The 26,482-nt window shown below is 39.2% G+C and overlaps 1 protein-coding gene across 1 annotated transcript in view; it reads right to left on the bottom strand.

Moving 5' to 3' along the window:
• Nucleotides 1-1,266: 1,266 nt before the first annotated feature.
• The window catches only part of ITM2B (integral membrane protein 2B), a 28,488-nt gene continuing 3,272 nt past the window's right edge, over nucleotides 1,267-26,482 (bottom strand). The window contains exons 2-6 of the mRNA XM_004577480.4: nucleotides 7,948-8,076; nucleotides 5,811-6,017; nucleotides 4,067-4,177; nucleotides 3,476-3,626; nucleotides 1,267-2,009 (exon numbers count right to left, since the gene is read on the bottom strand). Of these exons, the coding sequence (XP_004577537.1) occupies nucleotides 1,924-2,009; nucleotides 3,476-3,626; nucleotides 4,067-4,177; nucleotides 5,811-6,017; nucleotides 7,948-8,076 (684 nt within the window). The 3' untranslated portion in view covers nucleotides 1,267-1,923. The remainder of the gene's footprint in view (nucleotides 2,010-3,475; nucleotides 3,627-4,066; nucleotides 4,178-5,810; nucleotides 6,018-7,947; nucleotides 8,077-26,482) is intronic.

Genomic DNA, 26,482 nt, shown 5'->3' with positions numbered 1-26,482 from the left:
AAGGCACTTATCATAATTATAGTAGATATAAAGTAAAATCATGGATAAAAACTTATACCAATCTGGCCAAATCAATATTTGTAAATGTTCTGAAAATGTATTTTACTCAAGAATTTTGTAAGAACTTCAAAAAATTCTAACGAAGTTATTGTTTTAAGTGTGAGTCTGGGTGCCTGGGAGGCTACACTGTTGTGAGAAGTCACTAGATCCTGGGGCTGCCTGCAGCTCAGGTGTCCAAACACAGCATTACTACTACAATGAGAAAAGAGAAAAATGCTCATTTTAAGATATGCTCCAGGAACCCATGGTCTGGTGAGCAAGTTCCTCCATGACCTGATCCTGTATACATTATATGCTAGAACTTCACAGAACCTGCCAAGTGGGCTACAGCACCCAGAAATGTTCTCTCCCCTCCGGAGCAGCCACACATAGTCCAACTTGCTGGGCATTGACCAGTATCCCTCGCCAGCCTGCATCTCCATGAAAGCAGCAGCTCTCCACCCTCTTTGTGGCTACACCCTCAATGCTTGTCAGACACAAAAAGAATGCTCAGTAAGTATTTGTGGAATGAATAATATGCTACTAAATGTTCACAGTTCTCTGGGGGGGGGGAGAGAAATCAGTAAATTTTAGAGCCTAGAAGGTAAAGAAAAAAACAAATTCACTTTATTGGAAAATGTTCTCTTTAAAGATAAATTTACAGACACTAAATGTCTACCTAGTTGGCTGAAAGCTTTGAGACAAAATCAGGAGGTGGGAGTCAAACAATGCTCTTTGGAACTAGAACTGGTTTCTGGATCACATCTTTTATGAGTTTGCTTTTTAAGTTTTAAAAATGTTAGCCTCCTAAACTCAGAAGTGAGTTAGTTATTTTTGTCTTGGGAATTTGTACTGAGTTACTCTTAGATGTTCCAAACAGTGAGTTCTGAATTACCTCAGACAGGAAGCAACCTCAGATATGTAAAAAAACATCACTATAAAGCCTATCTTTCCAGGTCTGTGGGGGATGAGGCAGGCCTTCAGAAGCTTCAGAGAACCTCCTCCATTAAACAGAAAATTATTACATATTAAACAGCATCATTCAAAGTTGAGTTTTATATGTTACTTTCATTGTATCCATTAACAATCTGGAAATTTTTTTAAATCTATGATTTTACTAGGAGAACTGGATTTTCTAAATAGCTTTTTCCTTTATGTGATTATCTTAAGATATGAAGAACCAAATGACTCTTTGGTTTTATTATGTGGGAAAAACAACACACAGTCTAGTCAAACAACTTTGTGATATTTATATTCCATTGCACAGATATGGGTTATACAAATTAGTAACACAAGTAATTTCTTAAATTCCAAACATTTTCTAAAATATTATTACAGCAGATGCCTCGGATATTAAAACAGCAAGGTGGAAATCGTCCTCTAAATAGTTGAATGCAACACTGAAAATACTGCACATTATAACTGAAGAAAAACTAGGATGAGTGCTCAAATGCTCTAATAAACAAGGTAGCAGGGCAACTAACAACTGCAAATAAGTCACCGTGGTCCATTTTACATATGCATATGTGTGATTATCTTTAGATAAACCCTCCTCTTGAGAACATGTAACTAAAACAAAAATCCACATAAGTGATTTAAAGAAATTTAATTTTTCCTAACACCTAGATCTACAGTGAAATGTGCTACTGGTCTATGACTTCATACAATTACTAGTTCAAATATAAAAGACACCACACTTGGAAAGAGGAAAAAAATTTTTAAAGGTAATGGTTTTAATTGAAGTAAAATGAGATGAAAGATAGTGAAGCCCTGGTTGCTACTTACATGAAAGAAGATTTTAAAAAATAATCACTGCACAAAATACAAAGGGTGGGGTTATGCTGTGGTAGTAAATGTTTTTCCATTAATGCTTGTCTTGACTATTCAAGAACAAATTAAAGTTTCCACGGCAAATTTGTTTTCAAAATGCCGAATTGTGACACAATCACTGGCCTCACGTTTCTGAAGACCTGTTAGGGAAACAAAATTTTTTAAATTTTTGGTTTTTCATTTAGGAAGTATTCACCATAAATTTCATAGTTACTAAGCCATACTGAAGTACCTCACTATATATTTCATGATTGTCTATAGGCTGAATTTGTTACACTAGAGAAAATAATTGCCTCTGTTTCTGAACTGGCTTAAAACAGTACTGCAACAATAATACATGCATATTACTGAAAACTGATGAACTGGGCCTAAAAATGCTATCCACATTGACTACGACGTATTTGCATAACCTTGTGTGTCTTTGTATAAACTCAGAACTGGCTGCTACAAAGGGCAAGCTACAATGTATGTCCAACTCTCTGTCTTACAAGTTATGAGTCAATTTTAAAATCTAAGAAATTAAGCAGTAGCTTTTGGATGACTCATCAGCATAGGTAAAGGAAATGTTGTATTTAAATGTCTTGTTTAAAAAGCCAAAAAAGCACTGTTCCTGGGTTATCCAATTCTGAAGAAATCCTATATTTGAATGGTATGTCTCACTTTCTACACTGTTACATGTACTTTCATTTTCATAATGATCTTAAAAGGAAATAAGGAGCTACTATTATCCTTACTTCTCAGGTATGAAAATGAGTTGGCAAAGTTACAACATTAGTTTTGACAGTGCTCTTAGGTTGTCACCCAAATTCCTTTTCTATTAATCTGGACAGATTATCTCCCAATGTGATTTGACGAAATCAAGCAATCTGCTCAGAATGCAGTTCCCTGAGAACACAGTTGAACAGCTAGTCTCAAGAGACCCCTACGATGTTAAGAACCTTTGCAGGGGTCCATTTTACATACCCATTAGTGCGGTTATCTTTAGATAACCCCTCCTCTTCAGAACATATAATTGGGGTGGAGGGCAGGCATGTGGTACAATGGGTCAGGCCCTAGCTTAAGGTGCCAGCACACTGTATCAGAGTTCTGGTTTGAGCAGCAGCTATTCCACTGTAAATCCAGCTTTATGCTAATGCATCCTGGGTGACCTCACAGACAGAAGACCTGAATGGAATAACAGGCAATCAGGCTCCTCACTTCAGCCTGGGCCAGCTGTAGCTGTGTGAAGACATTTGGGGAATGAACCAGCAGATGGAAAACTGCCATCTCTGTCTCTCTTATGTTTTGCCTTTTAAGTAAATTAATACATATTAAAACAAAAGATCTCTTTCAGTATGGCTGAACCAAAGGGAAGTTGGACTAGCAGATACATACAAAGACACACACCACCATTTCAAGGCAGTGGCATTTCACATGGAACTCTTCTGTAAAGAGTAGACACAGAATTTGGATGGTTCTCTGAAAGTACTTGTAGTAACATGTGTAATTTTATTTTCTCATGTGACTAGCACACTGTTAATGATGACTAGATTTCCCCTAAAGTTAGCTCAAAGTGACATAGCATAATGAATTTTGCTGCCAATAAAGGAACACTGAAAAGAATTACCTCTAATAGTGTCTCTGCGTTGCAGTTTGTAAGTTTCCTTATCATGACACAGTCGGTAAATAAAGAAACCCAGGTGATCGATGTTGTCAATGCGATCAGTAATGACCATGTGCTCATGAATCAAGTATGACTGAGGCAAATAAGTTCCAGCCTACATATAAAGAAAGTAGTACATGATTATCTTACAACATACCTTGAGCAGAGTAGAAAAACAGGCAAAATTTTTAGAAATTATACTTTGAAACAGAAGCTGACAAACTCATATTCCCCACTTGTTTTAATGCCAGTTTTCTGGAATACAGTCATGCTTGTTTACGTATTATCCAAGGCATCAAAATTAGGTAGTTGGCTAATATTTACTCTGGCAAATTAAGAACACCATCATAGGAAAATATATTTGGATTTCATAATGAAAAATGCTAAAACAAAGAAAAATAAGAACAAAAACAACAACAACAACAGAAAAAAAAAACAAGTCTTAACTTTTCTTTGTAATATGCTTACTAATACTTTGGTAGTTTGGACTCTTAGAGGGATAATATCTCAACAGGAAATGCCAACACACTGTAATAGCATTCAACATTTTTATACCTTGATGTTAATAAGTAACTCCAACAGGTTTCTGGGTGGCATGACAATTGAAGTGTTCAGAGGGATCACATAGCACTTGTCCAGGTTAAGATCTAAGTAGGCCGTAAGTTTCTAGGAAGAAAGACATAAATTTCAGTTTATTATTATTTGTAGACAATCAGCAACTGGATTTTTGAGAATAATCTAAACCATTAAAATGGGGTATCTTTTGAAAATGTTATCACATATGTTTCAACAAATTGAGAATTTGGTGGAGAAGGGATAGGAACAGGAATAGGAATAGGAATAGGAGAGGAAACAGTTCTATCAAGAGTTTATTTCTACAATAAGTAAAACCTATTACAATTAGATATAAATGCCTAAAACCTGATTACGGGATTTAGACTCCTCACTTCTAAGCCCAAATGTCCTCTAAGCAATCAATCCGTTGCATATCAAGATGAAACACCTCTTTTATGCACCTGAAACACTATAACCATCCCTGGAGCAATGGGAAAAGTTATTTAAATGCTTTTATGTTCTGCTGCTCCAGTGAGAAACTTCCACTGAAAAGGACTACTGCCAAGGATGGAATTAAACCAAACAGTAAAAAGTGAGATTTCTGAGAGCTTAGTAACTATTACCTATTGTTATTAACTATTTGCTTTGATAAAGTTTATTTTACCTCAAAGTAATTTGTCAACTGGTTTAAAATTCACCAAATGCATTTACAAGGCACGAAATGTTTGAAAAACTAGCTTCAGTGATGGGGTAAGAATTCAGTGTGGCAGGCTTAGAGACAAGCCTAAGAACCACAGGTACTATTTGAACTCATGAATCTCTGAATCCTAATTTAAAACAAAAATGTGCTGTGACAAAAATTGCTGAGGAAGTTGATATTACATAATACTAGCATCAAGTTAATGGTATGGTGCTTATATGAGAGAACATCTTTATTCTTCATAGGTAACAGCTTAAACATTTAGGACTGTGTTAAGTAAGTGAAAAAGAGGTAAAGCAAGAATGGCAAAATTCTGAACTCGATGGGAGATGTAAGGTATTCCAACTTTTCCGCATTGCATAAAAATGTTCAAAAGTGAGAAAAGTGTAAATGCTACAAAAAAAAAAAAAACCAGGAACATGAATTATTTGCCAACAAAGAGCAACAGCCATAAAGTGGGCTTTAACAATATGCAAGGTCAGGGTTGGCATTGTGGCACAGTAAGTTAAAATGCCACTTGTAATACTAGTATCCTAAATAGGAGGTGGTTTGAGTACCTTCATTTCTGATCCAGCTCCCTGGTTATGAGCCTGGGAAAGCAGAGAGACCACCCAAGTACTTGGGTACCTACACTGGTATGGGAGACCCAGATGAAGCCCATGGCTCTTGGCTTCATTTTGGGTTCAGCCTTGGCCACTGCAGAAATCTGGGGAATGAATGAAAGGATAGAAGATATCTCTGTCTTTCTCTAACTCTGCCTTTCCAATAAATAAAATCTAGAAAGAAGAAGACAAACCAAGGGAAAGAACAATAAAAAATAACAAGAAGGCCAGGTCACTGGGGGGTCTGGTTCAGAAAAAGCAGTGTGCCATCAAATGCGGACAGTTCATCCTGTGGGAAGCAGAATGCCAAGTTCATTTTTAAAATGTGTGGTAAAAACCACACAGTACAATAGAATATTTAGCAAACATTGACATTAGGACTATAAAAACCGTATGGCAAAGAACCTGCATGTTTTTTTGTAATTCTGGACGCACAGCTTACCTTGTTAAAGTCATGAACAATGTTGGCAGGATCACTGTCTGCAAACTCTGGAACAGGCACACTGATGAATTCAACCTCATCTTCCTCAAAGATCTTAATGTTCTCTTCAATAGTCTGGTAGCGAGCAGCCGGGGCATCTGCAGAAGGCTCGTTTAGGACGACGTCATCCTTGATGTACTTGATTCCGCAGTAGTACACATCATCTGGCTGCAGAGAGTTCCGACACTCAGCTCAGCAACTCCATGTGAGACCGGTTTTTAAACGCAAGCATTACTTAGGCTGCCACTTCTATCCAAATAGCATTTTGCTTGCAAACTCTTACTTTTAGATGACAAGTCAGACAGCTTAATTACTGAGCTAGCACATTCTTTAAGATCAGGTTTTGAAGTACCGCTTAAAGAAAAAAAACAGTGCTTTCTGAGGTAGATAAAAATAGAATTTAAAAAGTGATTATCCTTCTGGTAGCAAGTATATCTCAAGAACAGCCAGGCATTCTTCTAACTGTACAGAATTTTTAACAACAACAACAACAAAAAACTATTTTGAAACTAATATGGTTCAGACAGAACACATTTAAAATACTTTTAAGTGGTTTGCTGGTTAAATCATTTTTCTCTCACTAGCTGAAAGGAGAAATTTCTCTAAAATTTCCACATACAAATGGGTAGTTTTTATTTTTTTCCTAAAACTACCAAAATATTGGATTACTTTAAATCTTTACTAAAATTTATATTTAAAAAGATGACTTGTATTTCAGTAGTACCTAGAACTATCCTCTAGGAGGTTTCAAAATTGGCTACTTAGATGATTTTAATAATCCAGCTGTCAACTGTTTCCCCAGCTTTTGGCATCTACCCTTGAAGCAGTCATAAAGCTTGAAGGCAATTTGCCTTCCCCACCAAGAGTCCTGAAAGAGGGAAATGACCTGATACAATCACAAAATACAGATCACAAATCTGAATTAACTGGAATAAAATCAATCTCTTAATCAACTGGGATCCTTAAATTCTGAGCAGCTTTCATCCTGAATAACCTCAACATCACTGCTGAATTCACCTGATTCTTTAGAGATAACACTGATGAGCAAGCAGGCAGAGAATGGGTGCCGTATTCTCTGGCTCAGACAGCAAAAGGCTACTGTGGGGCGCCTGGTGCAATGGCTCAATCAGCTAGTCCTCCCCTTCAAGCGCAGAGATCCCATATGGGTGCTGGTTTGTGTCCCGATGCTCTACTTCCCATCCAGCTCCCTCCTTGCGGCATGGGAAGGCAGCAAAGGACTGCCCAAAGCCTTGGGACCCTGCACCCACATGGGAGATCAGGAAGAAGCTCCTGGATGCTCCTGGCTTCAGGTCGGCTCAGCTCCAGCAGTTGCAGCCTTTTGGGGAGTGAACCAGCAGAGGGAATATCTTTCTCGCTGTTTCACCTTCTCTCTGTAAATCTGCCTTTCCAATAAAAATAAACAAATCTTAGAAAAAAAAAAGGCTATTGTGGAGGGAGTTCAAACTAATGAGAGTCAACATTTGTGTGGCTAATATTAGCATATCCAGCTGACAACAGATGATGCCACACCTGTTAACCATTAATTACAGATGGAGAAAGAAGCCTGGTCAGTTTCGAAAAGTCACCCAAACTGGAGCCAGTTCTGTGGCACCAGCATCCCATATGAGCACCAGGTTGAGTCCCAGCAGCTCCATTTCCAATCTAGCCCCCTGCTACTGACCTGGGAAGGCAGTGGAGGAGCACCCAAGCCCCTACCCATGAGGGAGACCCAGAGGAAGCTCTTGGCTCCTGACTGGCCCAACTCCAGCTACTGTGGTCCCATTTGGCAGTGAACCAGCAGATGGAAGATTTCTCTCTCTCACTCTCCTTTCTGTAACTCTTTAAAAATTTGTTTTTAGAAAAAGTCATCTAAACTAAGCTATCTAGTCAGCAAGTGTGCCAAAGTTAACCTACTTTCCGTGACTACAGATCTAACGGGCTAACAAGCATGATCAGGATTTTTCAACCTAACTTTAAAGTAGAGCCTGCACTCTGGCTAAAGGCCACAGAAAACAATGTCAGGCATAATTTTCTAATACATGTGGAGGGCAGGCCAAAAATAAAAAAGCAAAAGACAAAAAGAAATTTTTCAGCTTACTTGAAGTGCAAAATATTTGTACAGGTATGCTCCTCCCAGGATGACGCCGGCAAGCATGAAAGCAAGTCCAAAGCACATGCACCAGCACCAGGCTCTTCTCTGACCGACTGGCACCACGTCATCCGGATCCTAAAAGATGACAAAGTCAGTATCTCTGCAAGCAGAGTCTAGAAACCAACGAAAACAGAAAGATCCAAGGACTTGGATCTCTGATCCCAACCAAGCAAGAATGATTACGTGGTGGTGCAAGGACTCCTCACAATGCTTCTCGGACTAGGGTGTTGGGGGAGTTCTGTGGACTTCTGACTCAACACTCTCTACCTGCTAGATGTCTCCAGCAATAATACATTTCATAATTTCTATTTCCCAAGCAGAACTTTTGGAGACAGCTTCTTTTTTTTTTAACACTTAAAAATTCAGAAGAGAGGGCATTTGGTGATGGTAGTTAAGATACCACCTTGGGTGCCCACATCCTATTATCAGAATGCCTGGTTCAAATTCCAGCTCCACCTGAGTCAGCTTCCTGCTAGTATATGTACCTTGGGAAGCCGCAGATGATGACTCAAGTACATGGAACCCTGCCGCCCATGTGGCCAATTTGGGGATTAAACCAGCAGCTGGAAGACCTTTATCTCTGTGTTCTCCAAATAAAATGGGCAATAATAAATCAGTAAAAAAAAAAAAAAATCAGAAAAGGCTGTAATATGACTTTGTCATGCAAAATTATAATGCTGCTGAACCTTACATGTTACATGTTTAGGTTATATCTGAATTGGGTCATTTACAAAATTGTGTGTTAGCCTGCTACAAGCTGTTTACATATCATATCAGGTATAAAAGCCATTACTAACAATTCACAAATCATAAAAAAATTTAGAAGGGACAAAACAAACACTAAAACATTATGAAGCCAAACTTATTCAAACAATTAAAACCTCAAAAGGAGACAAAGTTGGTTGCCTAAAAATAATCCTGTCATTCTGCTACTCTACCTTAAGCATAGGTTTGATAAAATTCTTTGTTTTATCATGAAAAATAGAAAAAAGGGGTGAATACTGATTCATAAAAACAAAGACAGAACTACCAGTTATCACAGAATTTTTATTTAGATTCACCGAAGGAAATAATTTTCCAATAGAACAACATTTGCATTCTTTTATCTCTGTTCCTCTACCCTTGTCACTTTGGAGTCACTGCTAATTTTTGATGTGTACTTAGGTTCATGGATGAAGCAAGACATCATTTAGGAATGTAAACCTGAGATTGCATGTTTTCAATTCTAACAATTTTACCTTGATACTATTACTAAACCTCAGATGTCATAGCAATAGTAACACAAGGACTAGATAAGTATCCTACTACATTGAGGTTCTGAACACGGACATTAAGGCTGAACAAAACTGATTAGCCCAAGAAACAGATCAAATGCTGAGAGTGCCACACTACACTTTACTGTGTGTAGAAGCTCAAGGCATTGAGAGCACTGCACGGAAGCAGTACACAGTAAGAACAAATACAGATTTATCATGCCATGCAAGATAATCCCATCTATGCAGACAAAGTTACAAGAATTTCATGCAGTTATAAGGTATTATGAAATGTGAATGATAATATATTCATGTGTTGCTTAAGCTTTTGTCTGGCATAAATACCTAAGGAGATAAGAAATTGTTTCTAACATAATTAGTTTTAGGGTGGAGGAATGAAAATGACAAATGGAAACAGTCATGTCCAACATGTGCTATCAGCTGCCGAGACAGCAAATGAGCACACGCCCACCCTGTTTGAATAGCAAGGAGCACACACAGATACTTGCAAAAGAATCTGCAACCAGCAACTGTCAAACCAATGGCAGTTTTCCAGGCCTTTATATATATATAAAATGGGAAATAATAAATCAGTAAAAAAAAAAATCAGAAAAGGCTGTTTTTACATATATATATATATATATAATCATTATTCAACAAACAGTAATTTTGGAAATAAATTATAAATGTCTATCATGTGCTAAAGCTGAGCTAGACACTGGAAATACAGCTTCCATCAACAAGACTGGATGGATCCATCTAGAAAATACATAAAAGCAGAGAGAACATGAATGGATGAGTTTAGGGAAGACTTCCCAGGGGAAGGAGATAGTTGAATGAAATGCTAAAGGACAAAATTTCATTACATACACAGGAGACAGAGCTAAAAGAAATTACAAAGCAAAGAATCAATAAAATCATGAAATCAGAATCTATGATGCGGGCCCGGCAGCGTGGCCTAGCAGCTAAAGTCCTCGCCTTGAAAGCCCCGGGATCCCATATGGGAGCCGGTTCTAATCCCAGCAGCTCCACTTCCCATCCAGCTCCCTGCTTGTGACCTGGGAAAGCAGTCGAAGACAGCCCAAAGCCTTGGGACCCTGCACCCACGTGGGAGACCCGGAAGAGGTTTTTGGTTCCCAAATTCGGATCGGCACAGCACCACCTGTTGCACTCACTTGGGGAGTGAATCATCAGACAGAAGATCTTCCTGTCTTTCCTCCTCTCTTTATATCTGACTTTGTAATAAAAATAAAAAATAAATCTTGAAAAAAAAGAATCTGTGATGCTACCATGAGTCACATATATGTCCCAATGTGGTAGAGGAACAGGGACAAGAGATGAGGCAAATAAATAGGGCAGATCATAAGGGGCTTTGTATATGTTCTGCAGCATCTGCATCCTCAGATTTATTTGAAAATCACATTTGAAAGACTTTTACAATAAAATGAAACCTCAGTCTCTTGAAGAATTTAACATATTTATTCAGATTATTTATTCAGCACCTCAACAATGGGAAAGGAGTAACTTAAAAATTAGGAAATAAATTGAATAGTCAAATTGTTGTTCCCATTTGTGGCCAATTAGTGAGGCACTCCATAGAAGAGCTACCAAATCTACAAAGTCCATTTAATCCCTCTTTGCCTCTAAATTCCTAGTGATCACTTTGTCTTGCATTAGAATAATTTATATAAACAAATACATAAATATTCTAAAAAATAGAATAATCCCTACATAGATCTTACTTATAACTAGAATACAAGGATCTTGAGAGGTCCCCTTGCATGTTCATTTTGCATTACTGGTAGCTCCAAGCCACGCCTGGCTCTTAGTTGGCACTCAAATAGTGATCAATGAATAAAACTTAGATACTAAGGAGAAAAAAAGCCCTCCAACCTTCAGTTATTTAACTTTCTGTGATTCTCTAAAGTTACAATTGCTGCCGGCATAATAATGGAGCTTGGGGAATGGGGAATAAAATAATTCATGATGTCCAAACCAGACTATTTAGAAAAAACAGTAGCCCTAATAGACCAGTTCTTTATTAAGAACCTGTCATTTGCAAGGCACTGTGCTGTATCCTCTGGGAAATTAAAATCTGACTAAGACATAGCTCATACCTTGAGCAATTTGCGGTCAAGAATTATCATCAGGTGTGACAGATAAATGGTGTCCCATATTATAAACTAAATCATGGAGACGATTAAAATATATTGAACATTTAAAACATTTAATCTAAGAACCTGCATTTAAATACATTTAAATAATTAAATTACCACACTTGAACGAGTCTGACTTAGTAAACTAAGCCACTCAAGTAGGATTTCAGAAAATTCCCATGACCATGGAAAAACGTATAGAAAACGCATTCGACAAAACTCAACTTTTATTCATAAGATCTCTGTGCACATCACGAAGAAGTGAAACTCTTTAATCAGCAAAGATCAAAAACCTACAGCAAATCTCAAATTTAATAATGGTGAAATTTTAAACTTCTGTCACACACTTTGCAGTTAGGAATACAGAGTTACCTTCTAATACTGATCCTTTGCTTTCATCTAACATTGTACTAGAGATATCAGCCAGTATATAAACAATAGGCATACGATTAAGAAACAAAACTATTATTTGTAAATGATCTATTTATGCAGAAAATCTAAAAACATCAGTTTATCCAAACTAATAATTAGCAAGACTGCTAAAGATCAGTAAGCAAATATCAAGAAGGCATACATACTTATCAATATCCATATCATAAGGCATAATAGCCCCAAACTAGATGGGCATCTGGGGAGTGAATCAGCAGATTGGAGGGAGCGTTTCCTCTCTCTAGTTAATAATAATTTAAAAAGCAAAAGTAAAGTAATGTTCATAACAACAACAACAAAAACCACAAGAATGACTCTAAATGTGCAGCAGAATTTTATATATTACTGACAAAAAGAATGCAGCTCCCTGCTGAAGTGCCTGGGCAGGCTGCAGAAGGTGGCCCAGAACTTGAGTCGCTGTCTATATGGAGTCTATGTGGGGACCAGGCTGGACTTCCTGGCTCCTGGCTCTGGCCTGCCTAAACCTGGCTATCACTGGCCTTCAGGGAGTAAACGAACAGATGGAAGATCTCTTTCTGTTGCTTTCAACTACATTTAACCAAAAAAAAAAAAAGTATAGAAACATACAAAATGTGACAGGTTTTTTATACTTTTTAAATATGCTTGGAATACTTCATAAAAGAAAAAGAAAAATCACAAATAAGTAGGAGATTCCCACTGGGAAATGTAACTTTCCCTGACCTAATTTAAAACAAGTCAGACATTTCCTTCCCCTGTACTGCAATAAAATTGGTGCATCCTAAACTGTGCTTATAAGGTAACAGAACTCCCACAGGTGCCACTCAATTATCATCTCATTAATTTTCCGAAAACCTCAAATTTTTAGCCCAGTTCATAAAGGAAGACATTGAAGACACTGAAGCACAAGCTGGCCTACAACCAGCTTTCAACAACAGATACAGAAAGACAGGGCCTTCTGATTTCTGGCTCAAAAATTTTATTATCAGATTATAAAATAAAATAGCTAACCAATTATATCTTAAGCCAAATGAAGGATAAATGCTGTTCTGGTACTTCAGTTAAGAATCAGGTCACCTCGATCAGTTCTCTAAGAGGCTTTGTTTGGTAAATGGGCTTCAATTATGAATTTAACTCAAAATTTAAGAAGTAAAGTGGTTTCCTCAATTTATGCCCTGTTCTCTGATAAACCCCTTTGAACTCTTAGGTACTTCTACTTGAATTTTACAGGATGAATGAAGTCTTCAAGAGATGACTTTCTGCCCCCCGCCAGGCTCACAAGTATACATTATAACAGAAATGCAACAGCAATGCTTTAGGAACCGGAATACTGAAGAGTAAAGCATCTCTTTAGGGTTAAAAATTATAATATATGGGGCTGGAGTTGTGGGGTTTTGAGCTGTAGTTCAAATCCTGGCTGCTTCACAGCTACCTAGAAATGAACAGAAGTTAGAAGCCAGCTAGCTAGCTCGCTCACTCTAACTCTGACTTTCAAACCAACCAACCTATTAAAAAAATATATAGTATGCAAAAAGGGGGAGACAGCAATGGTATAAAAACACTGTAACCCACTATGTCCCATGCTTCTATATATAGCACACCTATAAAGGCTTAAGCTGACTAATAAATATACCATTTACAGTAATTTGAAGTAATTTCTGTTGAATTAGTCACAGAATTAAAAATATAGGATTTAATGGGTTAAAGTGAGACAAAAATAAGTAAAATAGCCAGTACAAATTAGCCTATTCAGAATATCAGAAATTACTGAGTATTCACAAATAGATTCAGTTGCACAGAAACATGTAAAATTTAAAACAAGCTGGGTAATTAAGGTAAGTGTGAGTTGCATAGGCCTATGGATGTGCTGTTCTGCCTGTAATATATCCCCTGATAACAGAGAATTAGCTGGCAACACTTTAAAAATGTAGTTTTGGGGCCTGGCACAGTAGCCTAGTGGCTAAAGTCCTTGCCTTGCATGTGCCAGGATGCCATTAAGCACTGGTTCCTATTCTGGATGATCCACTTCCCTTCCAGCTCCCTGCTTGTGGCTTGGGAAGGAAGTCAACGACAGCTCACAGCCTTGGGACCCTACACCTGCATCGGAGACCAAGAAGCAGCTCTGGGCTCCTGGCTATGGATCAGCTCAGTTCAGCTCCAAACCTTGGGGTCACTTGGTGAGTGAGTCAGTGGATGGAGAATCTTTCTCTTTCTCCTCTCTGTAAAATCTAACTTTCCAGGGCCTGGCACAGTGGCCTAGCAGCTAAAGTCCTCGCCTTGAACATGCCGGGATCCCAATTGGGAGAACCAGCACCAGCACCAGCTGTTGCAGTCATCAGATGGAAAATCTTTCTCTCTCCTCCTCTCTGTATATCTGACTTTGTAATAAAAATAAATACATTGGGCCCGGCAGCGTGGCCTAGCGGCTAAAGTACTCGCCTTGAAAGCCCCGGGATCCCATATGGGTGCCGGTTCTAATCCCGGCAGCTCCACTTCCCATCCAGCTCCCTGCTTGTGGCCTGGGAAAGCAGTTGAGGACGGCCCAATGCATTGGGACCCTGCACCTGCGTGGGAGACCTGGAAGAGGTTCCTGGTTCCCGGCTTGGGATCGGCGCGCATCGGCCCGTTGCGGCTCACTTGGGGAGTAAATCATCGGATGGAAGATCTTCCTCTCTGGCTCTCCTCCTCTGTGTATATCTGGCTGTAATAAAATGAATAAATCTTTAAAAAATAAATAAAAATAAATACATCTTTAAAAAAAATCTGACTTTCCAATAAAAATAGATAAATCTTTAAAAAAAAAAAGTAGGTTTCACTTTAAATAAAAATGGGTCTCCCATAAAATGTTTCAATGTTCTCAACTCCTGTTTCATCATTTTTCCCCTACTTAGAGATCAAACATATGAAACATTTCTATATATTATTACCAAAACAAAGGTAATAGAGCTTTGGATTTTAAGAGATGGATACTTTTTGGGAGTGGGACAGCCAGGTCTTGAACAGGTGCTCACATGGGATGCCAACACTGCAGGCAGTAGCTTTACTTGCAATACCATGGCACCAACCCCATATTGTTTGTACATCTTCTCTTCACCTGGCTTCTACCTCAGGGTTCTTTCTCCAGCACGGAAACATTATATAGACATGACCTAATCTGTTTTTTTGGTGCCCGTGTTGTGGTGCCAGTGGGTGAAGTCTCCACCCTCACTACTGGAATCCCATACAAACACTGGTTCAAGCTCCAGCTGTTCCACTTCTGATCCAGCTCCCTGCTAATGTGCCAGTCAAAGCAGCAGGGGAAGGCTCAAATGCTTCAGCTCCTGCCACCCACCAGAGACCCAGACAGAGTTTAGGGTTCCTGGTTTTGACCTGGCTCAGCTAACTGGTGTAACCATTTGAGGCGTTAACCAGAGGATGGAAACTCTCTTCGTAACTTTCCCTTTCAAAATAATCAATCTTTAAAGAACAAGAAATCTTGTTAATTATCTTGTTCATCAATCTACTACATATAAAACTCAAAACCTCTGGCTGAAAAGTTAACAATCTACAGGCACCAACTACTTGCTTGCATTTTCTCTTATCCACTTAAGTCAGTTTCTTAACTGCTTCCTAATTTTCTTTTTCAAATAAGATTGCTACTGCCTCAACTGTGGTAACAAAGTCCACATGAGAAAGAAAAGAACACAGTTTTTCCAGTAGCCAGCATTATGCAAACTACTCACTGTTATCTGTACATTCCATTTATTTTACAAGGACCTCTCTCACCTTGTCAATACTGGCTTTTGTTCAAATAAAATGGAGTCAGAACCATACCAGTGCACTATGACGAACATCATTCTCTATTCAGAATGGGCGAAGAGTTTATAATCGCAAATTATGACGTCTACACAGACATCATAACAATTTCTCATTAGCATATTTTTGCTAACCAGTTTTTTTTTTAAAGATTTACTCATTTTATTACAGCCAGATATACAGAGAGGAGGAGAGATAGAGAGGAAGATCTTCCATCCGATGATTCACTCCCCAAGTGAGCCGCAACGGGCCGGTGCACGCCGATCCCAAGCCGGGAACCAGGAACCTCCTCCAGGTCTCCCACGCGGTTGCAGGGTCCCAATGCATTGGGCCGTCCTCAACTGCTTTCCCAGGCCACAAGCAGGGAGCTGGATGGGAAGTGGAGCTGCCGGGATTAGAACCGGCACCCATATGGGATCCCGGGGCTTTCAAGGCGAGGACTCCAGCCACTAGGCCACGCCGCCGGGCCTGCTAACCAGTTTTTTAAACAAACAGCAGTAGAGGAAGAGAAACTTTAAACCTACTATTTAACAATTTTAACTATTTTGACAAATCTATGAAAACTGACCCAAATTATTAGCATATCAAATTAGCACAGGTATAGGTTGAAAAAAAAATCTATCTAAAAAAATAAAAACAGAAAAACTGCCAATGTGTTTAAGGCTAGATCATAGCTTAAGTAATATTTGCATCATTAGAGAAACAGGCTCTGGTGCAGAGTAGTACATTCAGGAACAGTACCTCAAAAATCTCCTTTTTTCTACATAGTTTAAAAGATGACCTTCAATCCTATGCAATACATATTTCAACTTACGCTATATAGAAATATACTAACGTGATAGTTTATACAGTACTATGTAAGATTTACAAACGCAGATTGGTGAGCTAAAAGGCACCAGGAAGGCAAGACTAGCAAAACCAGGCAGTTATAGACAATAGCATTATACACAAATGTTACTCATTGCAGAGGAACAGCCTTGACCAGCACGAGATAAGCGGGTCAAGACAGATTTTGTTTTTCCTGCTGCTGGCTGAACCACAATGGGATCACACGCTGTTCCCATAGTATCAACTGATTTCCTAAAAATTTTAACCATGACAAGAATGCTCTATTCTTGTATAATTCATTATAACATCCAAGTGTCAAGATTAGAGAAAGCAAACCTGGGCTCGTTTTTGTGTACATGTTGGGTTTTAATACTATTCAATGAGAGAACTATTACATATTCATATTCAGATATGGGTAATTTCATTTAAAATGCAGAGTTCTGGTAAGAAAATTCAAAGTGTTTTCTTCTAAAAGTATAAATAAATTTGAAAATTTACAGGTATCTGCCATCCAGATCTGAAATTTTATAAGTTCAAAAAAAGTGATTACCATGGAGGAAAAAAAAAAAAAAAGGAAAAAACAAAACTCTGCCTTTGTGTTTAACAAAAAAGCTGCTGCCAACACTGCCAGCATCCCATGGGTGTCAGTTCAAGACTTCCCTTCCAGCTGACTCTACCAGCTCTGTGAACCAACGGATAGAAGACTTTCTGTTTCTCCTTCTATCACTTTAACTCCACCTTTCAAATAAAATCTTTAATAACTAAATAAAAATAAAGGTAACATTTGCTTTGAACAACTTTCTGAAATTTTATTTTTATTCCTTTGAAAGGCAAAGACTGAGATCTCACACCCAAAGCTTCTCTCCTCAGGTGTCTACAGCAGCTTGGGCTGGGCCAGGCTGGAGCCAGGAACTCTGGGTCTCACTTGCTCCCTCCCAGCAGAGCACCAAACACCTTCTCCAGTTCCAATGTTTAATATTAGGGATGTTTGTCTCTTTACATCAGTTAGTGCTTTGATACTATAAAGCTACAGCATCAAGCACTGAATATATGTAAAATACTCAGTGGTAATAACTGAGCTTGCTCGGAGGCCCGGCATGATAGCCTAGTGGTTAAAGTCCTCACCTTGCATGCGCCGGGATCCCATATGGGTAACAGTTCTAATCCCAGCGGCCCCACTTCCCATCCACCTCCCTGCCTGTGGCCTGGGAAATCAGTCGAGGACAGCCCAAAGCCTTGGGACTCTGCACCTGCGTGGGAGACCTGGAAGAGCTCCTGGCTCCTGGCTTTGATTGGCTGAGCTCCAGCCGTTGTGGCCGCTTGGGGAGTGAACCATTGGACGGAATATCTTCCTCTCTGTCTCTCCTCCTCTCTGTATATCCGCCTTTCCAATAAAAATAAATGAATCTTAGAAAAAATAATTGATCTTGCTCCTTTAATACACCACTTTCCGAGTTCGTGGGAAAAGGGGTGTGATTTTCTTGTGAAAACAAATGTAGACACGTAAGTGGGTTGTGATTAATTTGGTTTACACAATGGCTTGGTCTTTCCTGGCTACAATACATGCTTCTTGAAGGGTGGGGTGCTTAGTAATTTTTAAATCACTAAGTGTCTAAATACACTTAGATGTTTCTGCATATGCAATCAGTATAGTGTTAAGAAAGAAAAGATTCTCTTTGAAAGGTCATTTAGCTCAACATTGCATTTGTGATAAATAATGAAACGCAGTGAATCTATCGCTGTAGTATCTCAAAGCCTGAACATCAGCTGACTCTACGTGCATCTTAAGAGCACTCATATCCAAAAGAGACCACTCTAATTTTCTACAGAATTATGTTCCTGTAACATGCTTACTTCACTTGAGCCACACTCAATGAGCACTCTATGGATTCACTATTACAACATAATACGACTATGTGTAATACACTAACAGCAGGATTTTTCTATAATGTTCATCAAATTATAAGAGATAACAAAAATATTAAAACCACATACACATAAAACAAATAGAGGAAAATAATTCAGGTATACCACTATGTAACTACTTTAAGATCAACAAAAAAGATATTATAAAAGTGAAACCCAAGCAAGGTCAGAGTAATAACATCACAAGGTTGGCAGCAAGTTGCCTCTATAGTGACTCCTCACGATGACAGTCTGCGCACTTGGAAAAGGGAGACCGAAGGATGCCTCACCCAACTTTCCAGGGCATCCTGTCTGATCAAATTCATGTTAATAATAACAATTCAGATGGTTTCCATTATTGCTCATTATCATCAAGTTCATTTCAGCATAAAAGAAAATATTCTAATTGATCTTTAAAAAGCTTTCAAAATAGTTGAGCTGGAAGCCAAGGTATTGATTGTCAGTTAATTATTTACTTTTACTTCCTCCTGAAAATCGAATAAAGTGACAGTAAAGGGATAAACAAATAAACCCTCAGTTAAGAGAGAATGGAAAGGAATGACAGCCAACGAGTTATGTCAATAATGTTTCAAAAGCTTGAAAGCACAGGAAAAAAATACCAACCATTAGGAGAAAATTTGAAGCTTCTAAAAGGGTCACACCCAACCAACTATGATTCAGTCACCAGAACAGCATCAGATGAGATAGTAAGAGCAATGTAAACCAAAATGTTAAGAGAAAATTAATGCCGAGACTGATGCCTTATGGCTAAAGTCCTCCTCTTGCATGTGCCAGGATCCCATTGGGGTGCATTTATACCCTGGCTGCTCCACTTCCCATCCAGCTCCCTGCTTGTGGCCTGGGGAAGCAGTCGAGGACGACCCAAAGCCTTGGGACCCTGCACCCACGTGGGAGACCCGGAAGAAGCTCCTGGCTTCAGATCGGCTCGGGTGTGGCTGTTGCAGCCACTTGGGGAGCGAACCAGCAGATGGAGGATCCTTTTCTTGTCTCTCCTTCTCACTGTAAATTGACTTTCTCTCTCTTCTTCCCTCTATAAATCTGACTTTCCAATAAAAATAAATAAATTTTTAAAAAATTCACCTTCCATCTAATATTGTGAGAAAACCAACAATAAAAATGAAAAAAGAAAAACTCCTACAAAACAGTAATGTAAGTAAATCTTAGAAAAGTTCTGCCAGAGTGGCCCAGGAACACCCTTTCAGGGGATCCCCAAAGCCAAAGCATTTCCATAATAAAACTAAGATGATGATTTTTTTAAAAGATTTATTTTTATTTGAAATGCAGATTTTAAGATGTATTTATTTATATTGGAAAGGAAGATTTACAGAAAAAAAGAAAACAGAAAGACGTTCCATCTGCTGATACACTCCCCTAATGGCAACAATGGCCAATGATGAGTTAATCTGAAACCAGAAGCCAGGAGCTTCCTCTGGAGCTTTCTCAGGCCACAGCAGAGCTAGAACAGAAATGGAGCAGCCAGTACACATGAACCAGTGCCTACATGGGATGCTTGTACTGACAGGCTGATGATTAGCTTGCAATGCCACTGCAATGGCCCCATAACAATGATTTCTTTTTTAAGACAATGATTATTTTTACACTTCTTCCATTCTTTCCCTAATTTATGGTGGCCGTTTCCAGAACTTGAACATTTGATATTACTATAGTCTAGAGGCAGAAGCTGAGAAGACTACTGTCTTCTATTTTTTTTTTATTATTTTTATTGGAAAGGCAGATTTATAGTGAGAAACATCTTTCATCTGCTGATTCACTCCCCAAATGGAGGCAGCAAAGCCAAAAACCAGGCAGGAGCTTCTTCTGGGTCTCTCATGTAGGTGCAGGGTCCGAAGGCTTCAGGCCATTCTCAACTGCTTTCCAGGCCAGAAGCAGGGAGGTGGAAGGGAAGTGCAACAGCCGGGATAAGAACCAGCATCCATAAGGATTCCAAGTGTTTGCAAGGTGAGGACTTTAACCACTAGGCTACTGTGCCAGGCCCCTTCTATTTTTTTTCTTAACACTTACTGTATTTAATTGAAAGGCACTGTGACAGAAAGAAAGGTCTCCAACCTGCTGATTCACCTTCCATATAGCCCCAACAGCAGGGGCTTGCCAGGCTGCAGTGAGGAGCATAGAGCTTCATCAAGGTCTCCCACATGGGTGCTTGGGCCACCCTCCACTGCTTTTCCAGACACATGAGCAGCTTAGCTAGATGGAAACTGGAGCAGCTGGGATATGTACCGGCACACATATGGGATTCAGGAGCCACAGCAGTGTATATCTAGAGGGGCTGGTGTTGAGCTGTTGCAGCTTAAACCACCACCTGCAATTTTCTTAATTCTTTTGAAAACTTCTACTATTCATAAAAACATCGAACATTACAGATCTGTTATTTTTAAAACATGTATGAAAACATTCTAATGAAAATAATGGCAGGACAAATGTAAAAGAACACAAGATAACTTTGAGCTGAAGGTGGGTGAGACTCTATTTTGATTGGCATGTTATTTCAGGTGTATACATTTAAAATTATTCAGCTGTATGCTCATTGTGAATTTCATTGTGGATAATGATAACACAATATTTATATAGTGTGATCATCTGATAAGGATCAGGGCTATTTGCATTTTAAAGTAAGTACATACTACTTAGATAAATCCCAAATTACAACTTGAAACTTCATGTCAACATATATAACGTAATGAAGAAATACACATTTTCAAACTGCAAATGGATATAGTTACTAAAGCCTAAAGGTTTTTATGTTCCAGGACTGAATTCTCGTTTAAATACTTTGCTGGGAAAAAAAAGGTTGCAGTACATCTATACTAGTGACTAAACAGGCTAATTCTCCACCAGAGGTGCCAGACTCCCATATGGATGCCAATTAGTGCTGGCTGCTCAGCTTCTGATTCAGTTCCCTGCTAAAGGCCTGGGAGGCAGAAGTCATGACCTAACACCTTGGACCCCTGCACCCACATGGGAGACTAGAAAGGAGCTCCTGGCTCCCAGTTTCCACCCATCCAGTTTGGGCCAAGACAGCCATTTGGGAACTGGCAGCTAGAAGACCTCTCTCTCCCTAATTCAGCCTTTTAAGTAAAATAAAGAATTACAGAAAAAAAAGTGTTGTTACATAACTGACAGGTGAAGTAGGGACAAGCAGGAATGATAATACAGGAAGTAAAGACTCTAAAACAACGATGAAAGATTAAAGTGGGGCTTAAGAAATATTAGCAGGGCCCAATGCGAAGGCTCAGTGGCTAAATCCTCACCTTGCAAGCCCCAGGATCCCATATGGGTTTGTGTCCCAGCTGCTCCACTTTCCATCTAGTTCCCTGCTTACACCGTGGAAAAGCAGTAGAACATGTCCCAGTACCTTGGGACCCTGCACCCATGTGGGAGACCCCAAAGAAGCCCCTGGCTCCTGGTATCAGATCAGCTCAGTATCGGCGTTGTGGTCATGTGGGGAGTGAACCAGCAGACTGAAGATCTTTCTATCTCTCCTTCTTCCCATAAATCTTGTTAAGAAGGAAATAAATCTTGTTAAGAAGGAAAGGGGGGAGGAAGAGGGAAGATAGATTACCAGCTAATACCTAAGGATTCTTTCTCTGCTTCCAGGCATCATGTTAATCGCAGTCCAGACTATATATATATCCCAGTCACCTAATGGGGAAACTGAGACTTATCCAAGTAACAAGGTTAAGTAGTAGAGCCAAGAACTAAACCTCGAGTATGACTGAATAGCCAAAGTTCTTCTTAAGATTTGAAAGGCAGAACTGGGGAGATACACACACAGAGGGGGTACAAGAGGGCAATATCTTCAATCCATTGATTCTCTTCCCAAATAGGCTGCATTTGTCAGGGCTGGGGCAGGCTGAAGCCATGAGCTTCACCTGGGTATTCCCATGTGGATGCAGGGATCTAGGGTCTTGGGCCATCTTCCCCTGCTTTCCCAGGTGCATTAGCAGAGTTGGATTGGAAGTGGAGCAGCTGGAACTTGAACCGGTCCCCATATGAGAAGATGCTGCTGCTATCAACTCACTATGACACAGTGCCAGTCCAATAGCCTGAATTTTTAATCACTTAGCTGATGATACTGCTCAACCAGAAAGCCTCTATTTTATCAACATAACGGGCAAAAAAGAGTATTATTCTTGGGATCTTCTCCCCGCCCCCCCAACCCTCAATAACTTAAAAATGTAGAAATCATTGCTCTCTCAGTCATGAGAAAACAGGTGGCGTGTCATATCAAAAAACATGAACCATAATTTGCTATCTTTTTTTTCTGCTTTATAAAATGATGGCCTATGTCAGGACTTCCATGTTTTGGGCTGAAATTCCAGTACAAAACAACAACAACAAAAATGGGCTGGTGGGATGCCTCAGTTGGCTAGCCCTTCCCCCTGTAAGCACCAGGATCCCATATGGGCACGGGTTCCTAACCCAGCTGCTCCACTTCCCATACAGTTTCCTGCTTCTGGCCTAGGAAAGTAGTGGAGCATGGCCCAAAGCCTTAGGACCCTGCACCCTGTGAGAAGCCCAGGGGAAGCTCTCTGCTCCCAGCTTCAGATCAGCCCAGCTCCAACCATTGCAGCCACTGCAGCCATTTGGGGAGTAAGCTGGCAAATGAAGATCCTTGTCTCCTCTCTGTAAGTCTGACTTTCTAACCAAATAAATAAATAAATAAATAAATAAATATATTTTTTTAAAGATTTATTTGTTTTTCATTACAAAGTCAGATATACAGAGAGGAGGAGAGACAGAGAGGAAGATCTTCCGTCCGATGTTTCACTCCCCAAGTGACCACAACGGCCGATGCTGTGCTGATCCGAAGCCAGGAAACCAGGAACCTCTTCCAGGTCTCCCACGCGGGTGCAGGGTCCCAAAGCTTTGGGCCAACCTCGACTGCCTTCCCAGGCCACAAGCAGGGAGCTGGATGGGAAGTGGAGCTGCCAGAACTAGAACCAGCACCCATATGGGATCCCGGGGCTTTCTAAATCTTTAAAACAAAATTAACAAATCGTCCAAAACTTGTTTCCTAAAGCATGAAATCTAATGTCAAAAGACTCATAAATATTTTAAAATGTCAACTTATAAATGTCCAATATCACATTCAAGTGTCAATTTCTCATATTTATTCCTCTCAAGTCATTCAGTAGGTTTTTCTTTTAAATAATTTTTTTTTCTAGATTATTTATTTTTTATTGGAAATTTACCCAAAGCCAGAGGCCAGGAGTTTCTTCCAGATCTCCAACGGGGGTGCAGGGTCCCAAGGCTTTGGGCCACAAGCAGGGAGCTGGAAAGGAAGTGGAGCAGCCAGGACGCGAACTGGCGCCCATATGGGATCCCGGTGCAAGCGTGGAAAGGATTTTAGCCAGTAGGCTATTGCACAGGGCCCCTTGATAGGGTTCCCCCCAACACCCAAGATTTATGTATTTACTCAAAAAGATAGTGACAAAGAAGAGATGGAGAGACAAAGATTTTCCATCTGCTATTTCACTCTTCAAATGGTAACCAACAGCCAGAAGTGGGCAGGCTGACACCGAAAGCCAGGAGCTCTGTCTTGGTCTCCACATGGGTGACCGGGCCCAAGCACCTAGACCATCTTCTACTGCCTTCAGGCCCATCAGCACAAAGTTGGGTCAGATGTGGAGCAGCATTTGTACCCTCAAAACCAGATGCTGACATGACAAGCAAAAGCCTAACTCCCTGCGCCACAATGCTATCATATTTATGTAAGTTCTAAGTTAGAAAATAACTGTTAGAAACTTACCAGCATTAAAACACAAAAGGTTTAAATGAAAATATCTATTATAAAAACAAGAGTAATTGTCTTATTACTACAATTCAATACTCAATTTTTCTACTTAAGAACAGCAAGAATGGTTGTTCTTACTGATTATTCCCCAAATGGTCAATTATAGAAATGCTGCATAAAGTTTTTCCTCTAATCAACTAATGAGATTGAAAAACTTGCAATTATGTAAAATAATCTTATTCATTCAATAGGTAGCTTTTATAAAATAAGAATATACTTTAGGTTTCTTTAAAACAAGAGTATGTATCATAAATACTGGTTAAAGAAGATAATCACATTTAGACAGCTTTTTAAAAATAAGGCCTTTGGATGAATCTTTGTTTTTCCATTCATCAGCTTCTGTTACACATTGGAAATCTATATTTACAGGAGGAAATATATTATCTTCACTGCTATTATAAAAGTCTTTTGAAAATATTGATTGTTTAAGTTCACAGAACTACTGTATAACTGGAAGTTACATATGGCTTTATTTTATGTATTAAAGATAAATACAAATCTTATAAACACAGAAAAAGTACAAATTTATGGATCAAAAGTTATCACAATTCAACTTTCCTCATCTATATCTTACTATATTTTTCAAATGATGCTAATCCTATACTTTCATTCCAATATATGGTGTGCGTGCTGCTGAAGCTAGCACAATCCTATAAACACAAAACTCATGGTACCTTCCTTAATATATATTTGAAATTTTAGTTAAAATTAGCTTATTAGATTATTCATTTTCCTCAATAAACATGATTCATAGTTGGTTCAAGCCAAAAAAAAAAATAAGGCCTTTGGGGTTTTATGAATATAATTCCTGATTTTTAACTTTCAGGTGACTATCCTGTAAAAAAAAATTTCTTTGTTAAGTTTTATGCAAATAATAACTGTATCAACACATGTTTATTCCAAGTATAGTCCCAGTGTTATCTTCTGAATCCTGTCAAAACCAGCCTCACTGAGAAATCCAGAGCCCTCACGGTCTTTACCAGGTCAGCAGTGTCAGTCTGTGGCCCTTGGTGGGGAAGTCCTTAACTCCTCCTTCAGTCTTTAATGAAAAGCACCATGTTGTCAACATTTTAACAGGATGAATCCACTGATGAAAAAACAATTTTTTCCTAAATCCTTCTTTACTGACAACAAGATATACAAAGCTGTCTAAAAAGCTTTAGCTAAAATACTGATCCAAAAATAACTTCCTTAGGTGATTTTGGAAACTGGGATATACAGTCCACCAAACTTAAGTGATAGCATGATAAAACTAAAAAAAAAGCAAACCCTGATACCAATTAGTGTACTTTCCTATATATATGAGTTAGCAGTAACACAGTAACACACAACACCTGATAAGTTAAATCCAAACCAACTGTAATAGGCTTGTACCCTAAATGTGTTTGAGATACTTCTAGTTAAAAAAAAAACAAAACTCTATTCATATAAATCTCTTACACATCACATTCAAATTCCATGAGCTCTTTATCATCAGGCCAAGGGAACCAGACTTGCTTCTGTGTTGCTGCAGAGGACTGTCCTGGATCCCTGGCAGGTAATTCACAGTATGCAACCTTGCCCAGCCGCAGCACAGGAAGTCCTGCTCCAAGGCATTTGGGAGGCCTAGGGCAATGCAGTCATCTCCCAGAGAGATCACTTCACTCAGAGAACCCAATGTAATGACTGGTTAATGTCTGCACTTATATAACCGTAATGACGTGTCTTCAGGGAAAGACAACTTAACCTCCAATCTTTTGTCTAAAGATCAACACTTTTTAGTAAATATCCAGCCATGCATTTCATGTTCCTCTTTCCTCCCCACAAAAAAACAAAAACTACCACCCACAAACCAAAAGCTCAATTTCCAAACCCTCTAATACTGAGTATGCAAATTTGGAGGGCAGGAAAGGGTAAAGGCCGACAGACTAAATGGCATGCCATGACCACCAACTCATAACTTACTGCTTCATCTGCCTTCACTTTCTCTTCCTCAATCAACCCTGCCCCATTCCTCTGGAACTGCAATTCTCTTTCCCTCCTTTCTTTTAGGAACACCTACAGCACAGGGTAGAGAGGCATCTAACACTTCACCAGCCAAATGGCTGTGAGGATACCTGTAAAGCAAAGGTAAGCTTTTCTGTGGCTTGACACCAGAAAAGGGAGTTTCATCAGCAGGCACTGCAACAAAAATAGTTGTTGACAACTTAATTGCTTCATAGTGAGGTAATCAAAAATGAAAATTCACATTGTTACATAATCCTATCCATCTCCTCTTGGATCCAATGTTCTTCACTGTGATAGAGGAATGGAACATGTTA

The sequence above is a fragment of the Ochotona princeps genome, chromosome 12 (assembly GCF_030435755.1).
Source record: "Ochotona princeps isolate mOchPri1 chromosome 12, mOchPri1.hap1, whole genome shotgun sequence".
NCBI lineage: Eukaryota > Metazoa > Chordata > Mammalia > Lagomorpha > Ochotonidae > Ochotona > Ochotona princeps.
The sequence above is the reverse complement of the archived record's forward strand: the minus strand, read 5'-3'. Positions and strand labels throughout refer to the sequence as shown.